The sequence below is a fragment of the Eimeria maxima genome, genomic scaffold (genome assembly GCF_000499605.1).
Source record: "Eimeria maxima Weybridge genomic scaffold, Emw_scaff184, whole genome shotgun sequence".
NCBI classification, from domain to species: domain Eukaryota; phylum Apicomplexa; class Conoidasida; order Eucoccidiorida; family Eimeriidae; genus Eimeria; species Eimeria maxima.
This window is the reverse complement of record NW_013563606.1, coordinates 37,344-47,180: the sequence shown is the minus strand read 5'-3', so window position 1 is coordinate 47,180 and position 9,837 is coordinate 37,344. Positions and strand designations below refer to the sequence as shown.

General features: G+C 50.6%; 1 protein-coding gene across 1 annotated transcript; it reads right to left on the bottom strand.

Annotated features, from left to right (window-relative positions):
- Positions 1–1,242: 1,242 nt before the first annotated feature.
- EMWEY_00020280 (hypothetical protein, conserved) lies at positions 1,243–4,999 on the bottom strand (the record flags this gene model as incomplete). The annotated part of the gene is made up of 2 exons (XM_013477772.1): positions 1,243–4,343; positions 4,858–4,999. 2 exons carry the CDS (start codon positions 4,997–4,999, stop codon positions 1,243–1,245), a joined length of 3,243 nt encoding a protein of 1,080 aa, XP_013333226.1.
- Between the last annotated feature and the right edge of the window lie 4,838 nt (positions 5,000–9,837).

Sequence of the window (9,837 nt, the reverse complement as noted above, 5' to 3'; positions counted from 1 at the left end):
TAAATATAATTAATACGTAATAATACAGCAGATAAAGAAAAAGTGCATAAAAGGGAAAAAGACACTTATTTAATTGGGGTGTATGTACAGCACAAACTGTACTGTCATATCCACCCATTTTGCTGCTTGCTGCTGCTGCTGCTGCTGCAGTTGCTGCTGCAGTTGCTGCTGCTGCTGCAGGTGCTTCTGCAGATTCTGCAGCAGCAGCAGCAGCAGCAAAAGGCAACTCAAATCCCCACAACAAAACAAACAAACAGACAAACAAACTCCATGCATGCATGCATGCATGCATGCATGCACGGTGTACGTGCTCCTCCTGCTGCTCCTCCTGCTGCTGTTGCTGCTGCTGCTGTTGCTGCTGCTGCTGCAGATGCTTGCTGCATCCATGCAGCAAGCAGCAGCCTCCCTCAACCAGCTGCTGATTTCCCTCCATGAATTCCCCACCAGCAGCTAGCAGCTGCACAACTCTGCTGCTGCATGCATGCATGCGTGCATGCATACACCTTCGCATGCATATAGTATTATGCATGCACCTACGCATGCACGCATGCATGCATGCATGCATGCATGCATGCGTAGGAGGTATAGGGTATATATATAAGACAAAAACAAACAGCCAAGACAAGAAATGCAAACAAACAAACAAAAGACAAGAAAAGACAAAGGAGACAAGACACGCGTGTCTTTATAATTAATAATAATTAATAATAATTAATTAATAATAATTAATTAATAATTAATAATTAATAATTAATAATTAATAAATTAATTAATAATTAATAAAGACAGGAAAAAAGAATATAATTATTTATATTATTATTATGTCTTTGCAAGCCCTCACAAACATCGTCTTCTTGCTGCTGCATGCATGCATGCATGCATGCATGCATGCTTATATATATATAATAATTCCTCCTCCTATTATTCCTCCTCTTGTTGCTACTGCTGCTGCTGCTGCTGCTGCTGCTGCTGCTGCTCCTTAAGAAAAACTGCGGGCAGAACGGGGCCCTCAGCTCGAGGCCTAAATGCCATAGAAGCGGAATGATGCATGCAACCCATAAATAGCAGCTGCAGCAGCAGCAGCAGCAGCAGCAATATCCTGCTGCTGCTGCTGCTGCCGCCGCCGCTGTTGCTGCTGCTGCTGCTGCTGCTGCTGTTGCTGCTTGCTGCCGTAGCTCTTGTTGTGTGCAGATCAATCGGGCATAGCGCGCGCTCTCTTGCTGTTGCTGCTGCTGTCCCTATTTAACCTGCTTCACCTGCTGCACACTCTGCTGCAACTGCTGGCGCTGCTGCTGTTGCTGCTGCTGCTGTTGCTGATGCTGCAGTAATGTGTACGTCCAGCGGGGTATCCTTGTTGATTGTGCTGCAGGTGGGGGGCCCCTCAGCTGCGGGGGGGCCCCCATCATTACTAAGAACGGCAGCATCGTTGCTGCTATTATGTGTTGCTTCCTTCCCATAGCCCTCAGTCGGTGGCATGTTTGCTGCTGCTGCTGCTGCTGCTGCATCTGAAGCAGCAGCAAAGGATCTGCTGCTTCCTGCGGGAGCAGCAGATCCTTTTGCTGCTGCCGTCAGATCAGTAGCAGCATCGCAGGGAAGAAACCCGCGCTGCAGCGCCCACTGTGGGTCCTCGGTATTCTGCTGCTGCTGCTGCTGCTGCTGCTGCTGCACTACAGAAACTGCTGCTCCATCTGCGGGGACAGCCCCAGAGGCAAAGGCGAACGGGAGCACCGGGAGGCTGTTGGGGCCCCCATTGGGGGCCCCCAAAGTAGGGCAAGCCCATGCAATACAGCTGCTGCTGCTGCTGCTGTTGCTGCTGCTGCTGCTGTTACTGCTGTTGCTGTTGTTGTTGTTGCTGTTGTTGCTGCTGCTGCTGCTGCTTGCTTCCGCACTCCCCCAAAACGAGCTCAACGGCTCCTGCAGCAGCTGCTGCACCGGAGGCTCTCCGTTGCTGCTGCTGCTGCAAAAGCCAACATCTCCTCCTGTCAACAGCTGCTGCAGCTGCTGTTGCTGCTGCTGTTGCTGCTCGGTGGCCGAATCGAATAGGGTGCAGCTTAGTTGCTGCTGTTGCTGTTGCTGTTCCTGCTGCTGCTGCTGTTGCTGCTGCAGCAGGAAACGATCATACAATGGGGCCCCTTCAGGCCTACGAGAAAGACAAGGACTTAATAGAGGCAACGCCGAGCTGTCCTCAGGGTAAGACGGGTACTGCTGCTGCTGCTGCTGCTGCAACTGCCGCTGCTGCTGCAACTTATGGCGCTGCTGCTGCAGCTTCTGGCGCTGCTGCAGCTGCTGCTGGCGCTGATGCTGCAGCTGCTGCTGCTGCTGTAGCTGCCGCTGCAACTGCTGTTGCAACAGATGTTGCTGCAGCAGCTGTAGCTGCTGCTGCTGCCGCCGCGGGGTCCAAGCGGGACCCAATCCTGCTGCTGCTGCTGCTGCTGCTCCTGCTCCTGCTGCTCCTGTGCCGTGAGGAGGCAGAGACAGGCAGCCCAATGAGCTGGACGCCCCTCCAAGCATCTGCTGCTGCTGGGGGCCATTGAACCGTTGCCGCGGCTCCTGTTGCTCGTGCAGCTGCTGTTGCAGCAGATGCTGCTGCAACAGTTGTTGCTGCTGCATCAGCTGTTGCTGCAACAATTGTTGCTGCAACAGTTGCTGCTGCTGTTGCTGCTGCCAGGGGTTCTTGCACCCGCTGCCCACCTGATGATTACTTGCTGCTGCAGCTCCCCGCTGCGGCGGCTCCCGTTGCAAATATGTCTCCGGCGGCAGCAGCAAGGGCTGCTGTTGCTGCTGCTGCTGCTGCGGGAATATACTAGTCCAAGAATGGGGCAGCAACGCTTGCTGCTGCTGCTGCTGCTGTTGCAGGCCCTGCAGCAGCGAGTAGCAACGCTGCTCCAAACTTCCATGCGGGAAATCGGACCCATGCAGCTGCTGCTGCGCCTGTTGTTGTTGCTGTTGTTGCTGCTGCTGCTGCTGCAAGAGGGGTAGCAACAATCTGTCCAGTGCCTGCCCCGGCTGCTGCTGCTGCTGCAGCTGCTGCTGCTGCTTACGCGGGCGCTGCGTTGCCAGGGGCCTGCTTGTCGGATTGGCGTCTGTCTTACCTTGCTTCGAATTGAATCCTAGGGAGCAGCAAACGCCATCTAATTGCTGCTGCTGCTGCTGCTGCTGGTGGTCGTGCTGCTGCTGCTGCGGCTGATGATGATTATGCCCGATGCTGCTAGTTGTAGTGCTGCTGCTGGTACTGGGAGCAGCAGCTGCTGCTCCTGCTGCCGTCCCTGCTGCTGCAGCCTCCCGTGCCTTTAACAGCGACGAGAGCTGCGACAGACCAGCAGAAGAAGCAGCAGCAGCAGGGTCGCCGGTACTTAGGGTATCAGCAGCAGGGCGTGCTGCTGTTGCTGCTGTTGCTGCTGTTGCTGCTGATGAGGTCCAAGAAGCAGCACCAGTTTCTATGGTGTGCGTAGATGCTGAACACCAGCTGCTGTTTGTGCTGTTGCTGATGTTGCTGCTATTGCTTACGTTGCTGCTGTTGCTGCTGTTGCTGCTCTTACCACTGCTACCGCCGCTCGTCTTGCTGCTCTTGCTGCTGTTGCTGCCTGCCTTGCTGCAATTGCTGTCATCTTGCTGGGAAAGCACGGACTGATGCAGCAGGAGCTGCGGCTGCTGCAGCAAATCCTGCTGCTCCAAGCCCGTGCAGCTATCGCCCCCTACCTGCAGCAAGGGGTCACCGTCAGGCCCTAAGCAAGTGGCTGCTTCTGCTGCTGCTGCTGCTGATGCAGCAGATGCTGTTGTTGTGTCTCCTGATCCTTGGCCTGGCGGGCTGTGCCCCGGTGGTGGCAGCTCCAGCTGCTCGTCTAGCTGCTGGTGCTGCTGCAACTGCTGCTGCTGCTGCAACGGCTGCTGTTGTTGCAGCTGCTGCTGCAGCTGCTGTTGCAACTGCCACTGCAGCTGCTCGTGCAGCTGTTGCTGCAGGGCTTTGCCCACAGCTGTTGCTCTATCATCCTGCGGTTGCACCAGCTGTAGCGGATGCTGCTGCAGTAGCTGTTGCTGCTGCAACTGCTGCTGCTGCTGCCGCTGCTGTTCGCGCAGCAGTGCAGCCACAGCAACAGCAAGATCCGCAGCAGACGGGTTCCTGCCGGAGTTGCCAAGTTGCTGGCGCTGATGCAGGTGAAGCTGCTGCTGCTGTTGCTGCTGCTGCTGCTGTGACTGGAGCAAGTGCTGCAGCAGGTACTGCTGTTGCTGTTGTTGGTGCTGCTGCTGCTGCGGCTGCTGCAGGGCCTCCGCGGGAGGCTCGTCGACCGCTAGGGCGGACCCAACTCTGCTTGAGGGATCAGCGGACGCTAAGAGCTTAAGGGCTGCAGCACACACACAGCAGCAACAGCAGCAAGGTATATCAATAGGTGCATTCTGCGGGCTGCAGCAGATTGAACAAAAGAAGCTGCTGCCGCTGCAGTTGTTGCTGCTGCCGCATGCATCGAAGCAGGTCGGTGTGCGTCAGTGGTGTACAGCGGCATGGCACTGCAGCAGGAGCAGCAGCAACACCAGCACCATGAAGAGCATCAACAGCAGCATAAACAGGACCATTAGCAGCAGAAGCAGCAAGCGCAGCAAGACCAGAAGCAGGCTAGGCACCAGACGAAGGAAGACGAATGGAGAAGCAGGAGGAGGAGGAGGGAGGAGGAAGAGGAGGAGGAAGGCAACATGCACCAAGGAAGCATGTATGTATATATAAAAATATAGGAATAAAAGAGTATAAAGAATAGAAAAAGGTTAAAAAAAGAAGTAAAAAATAGTATTTAATAATAGAATAGATAAGAAGATATACAAGGAAGATGTATATATTTATATATGAGCATATTGTATAATTACCCATATGTTTATGGATAACACGTTGGACAGAAGAACGAGATCGAGCAATTAGACGAGAAATCTGTCGTATAGAGGCGCCTTGCTCGTGGCAAAGAATCATGCAGCGTCTTTCTGCCTCTGATAAGGAGGTGGGCCGGTGCATCTTTCTTAGGGGTCATGAGAGGGAAAAAGAGGAAAAAAGCTCCTTTTTTACATTATAATAGGGAAATATTCCCTTTATTAACCCCTATTTATTGCCGCTGCTGCTGCACTCACTCAATAAACACCCAAAATATAACGCAGCAACCACCTACAAGGCAACAGCAACGGCGGCAACATTTGCTCGCGCCTTTCATTCAATACGCAACAGCAGCTACAACAGCAGCAAATACAACAACAGCAACAGCAGCAAACTGCAGCTACAGCAGCAAACCCCCTCAATTCATGCAAGAAACACCCTACAGACGCAACAAACGCCTAAAAAACAATCCACAGAAATGCCTCAAAAATACATCTTTCACAACCCCTTTGCCTCACTGCAACAACTGCAGCAGGAGCGGCAGCAGCAGCAGCAGCAGCAGCAGCAGCAGCCTGGGGCTACAACATCATACATACATACAATTACATACATATACACCCCATCCGCCGCAGCCAGCAGCTCCTGCTCCTCCTGCAGTCCATATTTCTCTTCTTTTATCCATACATAATGCATAAATATTATCATAAATCTATTTATTCTAATTTTATAAAAAAGATCTAATTAACCGATAAACATGCACTACCCCAATACTATATATATACCCTCCTTCTTCTTGCCTCCACTGTTGTGGCGTGCCCCCCTTCCTGCTGCTGCTGCAGCAGGTCCACGTCGCTGCTCCAGCTACTCCTGCAGCTGCGCATCTAGAAAAAACTATTTTATTTAATTTATATTTTAATATACTCCTTTATAGCCAACATTTACCTACAAATGGGGAAGCAGCAGGCTCTATGAAATGCACCACGAAGGGCCCAGTGTTGTCAGGGACCTCGATCGAAGAGGATGAGCGTCGTCATCAATAGTAATGCAGTTAAACGTTTCACTTTATAATTCAATTAAAAGATGCTCTAATATACACTCCAACCTCCAGGAGTACTGACCTCAGCAGCCGAAAGCACGAGGATGCCCCCAGGAGGACAAGAGGGAACTTGTCCTGAGTTGCGACGCCGCCTGCTTCTGTCGCTGGTGCTGCTGCTGTGCAGGGACAGAGGGCAACACATTCATACTTTCTTTGATTCATGATGTGACAATGTACATAATTGTCAAACACATGCATGGGCTTCAACTGCCACCCTCCACTCTAAGTATATCATTAGAGGCAACACCACACAGAACAGTCTTGCTTGGAAGGTGTAACCTTCTATCCCTGTGTCCGAAGCGACACACACGAAGCTCGTGAGGCTGATCCCCCAGAAAAGAGAAGGATAGTGGCGACAAGGCTTCTTCTGCACATGCTGTTGCTGCACAGGGTGCTGCTTCTGTGGCTCATTAACTGCCTGCTCCAACTACTCTCACTCAGTGTCGTGTCTCGCTGCTCCGCCGTTTGCTAGTGGAGTTCCTGCTCCCCTTTCTGCAGCTTCTGGCGTCTTCTAAATCTAAGGAAGAGCACAGAATATCCTGCATCGTTCTACTACCTAATTCAGGCTTCAAAATTCACACCCAGTGCTGTACGTACAGCCTAGTGGCGTCACCACATTCGGTTTGTTGCAGTTCAGTCCGTGTACAAGTTCATAACTTTCTCTCTAGGAGTGAGAGAATGAGAATGTTGTGTTCATGGTAGCTGAGCTATCAATACAGGCAAATATGGGCACCAACAGATGGAGAGAAACACTTACGCTCGATCTACACGCGCACCGCAGCCAATGTACCCAAAGGTTGGTGAGCGGCACTCACCCAACAGAACAAGTGAGCACAAAGGTATGTGTGTGTGTGTGTGTGTGCTCGGCCAAAGTAGAGGAAGAAACGTAGAGGAACCCCCCACTTGCAATCGTTGCCGCTGACTCAAAGAGAACAGCTCATCTGAATCGCTGTGCACAATCGATCCTCCCACACCCCTAGGCTGTCGGCCACCGGCCCAATAAACATAATATTATTGCATTTTGCCTCTGTGTGCTAACGGGATTTCAATCTCACCCACGCGTGTTCTGCCAATGACGGTATTGCCTTTCGTTCGAAGATGCTTTTCACAAAAGGGGAAGGAGAACATGGTATGGCAGAGTTGAGGGGGCCAAATAACGGGAAATGTAGGTATTCAGCGTTATATTGACACACAAAAATCACCGGTAACTGCTTAGTGGGCTTACCTTCTGTTGAGGGCTACCCTAGCATCTGCTTGCCAGATATCATTTGGCCCTCCTGGTGGAGCTCGGTTAGAGCATCGAAAGTGGCACAAGTATTCATTATTCATGCGTAGGAACTCCACGGGTCCTGGAAAAGCATCATCCATGACAGTGGTCCGAACTCCGTGAGTGATGTTTGACAATTTTATAGGGTGGCTGAATATCGAACATGCATTCCCATCGTGAACCACTTGGACACAGGCTGCCCAGTACTCCCCACTGTACAGTTAAACCACAGAAACATGCTTGTGCCAGTGCCACACCTACAACCGGGGGGCATTGAGATCCTAGACATTCGAGCAGTTTGCAGAGTCCATCGGAAATATTAGGGTAAATGGCCAGGGCACCTAGTACAGTTTCTGGGAGTTGATTTAGCGAATCATTCCCATTCGAGCATAAACAGTAAGTCATCAAGCCAGCGGCAGCCTTTCCAAGCATAGTAACCTACATCATAGAATAATATTGGACCGTATTTACTTATCTGGTAGCTGCCGCTGTGTCACCAACCAGCGGGCTCTCCTATTTTGCAATTCACATGGCCTGATGTGCCTAATGTGATAATATATCACATTATTATATTAAGTCTACCCTGCCAGCACCGAGATCAGCCATTATGATAACAACGCAACAACTCCAGTGCTTCTCCTATTTGGGGACACATAACAACCCTCGGGCTTTGTGGCTTGCTTGTGTACCCGCGTTTACGACATTAGTGGAACCTGCAAATTACTACTCTGCTACCCCTACTGGGGACACATGCCTCAGTAGCCGAAGACACAGCTGCAGGACGGTGATTCCCAGATGCTGCAGAGACTGCAGAAGCAGCGTCAGCAACAGCAACAGCATCGCGCATGCCGGCAACGGTGAAGAAGCTTATGGACGCAGTCGAAGTGTATGTTGCACCCAGTTATCTATTCTCCCGATCCTATGTTCCAAAAGACTGAACAATTGTTGCAGCACTTCGCTGCCATCGTATGGCCTGAGGTTTCGAGGGAAGGTCGACGGCTCAGCGTCTGCAGTCGCCTAGTGCTGACTGCTGTAGGCTTCGATAGTGCCGACATCAGAGGAGGGTGTCCCCAGCCAAACCGGCACATAGGATAGAACCTCTGCAGCTTAGCGAATTTAGCCTGGAACCCCACTGACTTTGGGTTTACATTGAGTAAAGTTGCTTCGGCTTTAACGTGCTGGAAAGGCAAAGCAATATTATGCCTGCAATATCTGATGGATTTCAGCAGCAGCTAGTCAAGACAAGATAACTGCCATTTTCATTGTCTGGGAATCGTACAAATTCCGCAGAAGCATCAGTACCGGGAGGCGTTCGAATTCTGTGGAGTTTTACGGTGGTGATTCTTTGTAGATTTAGTTATGAAGACCTACCACAGCACCACCGCAGCCAACAAGAGGGAGATTGATGACGGGGAGGCGGAGCTCATTGACCATTGCGTGTTGGACCATTTGCACTTCTATTTCTAGCAAAGTTTGTCATACTGCATTGATTTCCTTCGTCATGCATAATTGATTTATAAAGCAGCATCGCACCCCCAACCCAGCACCCAAGGTTCTCGAGTTCTCTTCAAGTACAATGCTAGTGTTTGTAGCTGACCACTTCGGCGTATTGACCGCCTGCAATCGAAGCCACCCTTCAGAAGTGGCACGCTTCTAGAAACGGTTTACATCTGCTTGAAAACTCATGAATAAGATCCAGGGAATTTAAGCAAGTAGGCACGGCGAAGGCGTGCCACCCGTTCTGATGTGCGCCAATCTGCTCCTGCTGCTGCTGCTGCAGGAGCAGGAGCAGCTTGGTGCTAAATAGTTCCGGTCGCAGTCCAGTGCAAGCCAGAGCATCCACCTTACGTGCATATTATTGCTTTAAATATATAAACATAAATGCCTACTAGTATGCATGTGCAGATGGAATGTGCATGGATTTTCTACAATAATACATATGTGCAATGTATGCACTTGCGACATGGTTTAAGTGCAAAATTACTGAGTACCCGTACAGGGCGAGCAAACGGCAGTAGATGGCATGTCTGTACACTGCAGGAAGTAGCAATTGCCATGTAAGTACAATTATGGAGATAAATGAGACCGTTGCAGGTGAAGCGGCATAAATGCGTTAGTAGGAGAGGACGCAGAGGATAAAGGATTTAAAGACGAATAATATGAAATGCAGACGCCATAAAGGCACAAATGGAGAGGGGATTGAAACATGAGCAAAAGAAGTCCAATGATGGAAGAACCTAGAACCAATTGCTAGCAACAATCTCTAAGGTAGACAAGTAACGGTAGACAAGTAACGAGGAATCAGCACTAACACTTGCTCCTATTGTTTGTTCCTTTATTAATTGCAAATCTCCTCTCGTTCACTTGCTTTGCATTTAGTTGTCCTTATCTACTTCATGCATCCTATTATTTCTCTTAACAGCAACATAACTTCGTTTCCTGTTTGGTGCCTCTCGCCAATAATCAATTTAAGCGCCTCGTAACGCACATATTTTGGTGTTTATTAGCTACACTAGCAGTATTGGGCCCCCTTTTCTGCCTCCCTCCTTTTCCTTCCCCTGCCCCCTTTCTCTGCATTCATTGTAGTTCCTCCTAAATATGCGTTAGCATTCTGTTCGG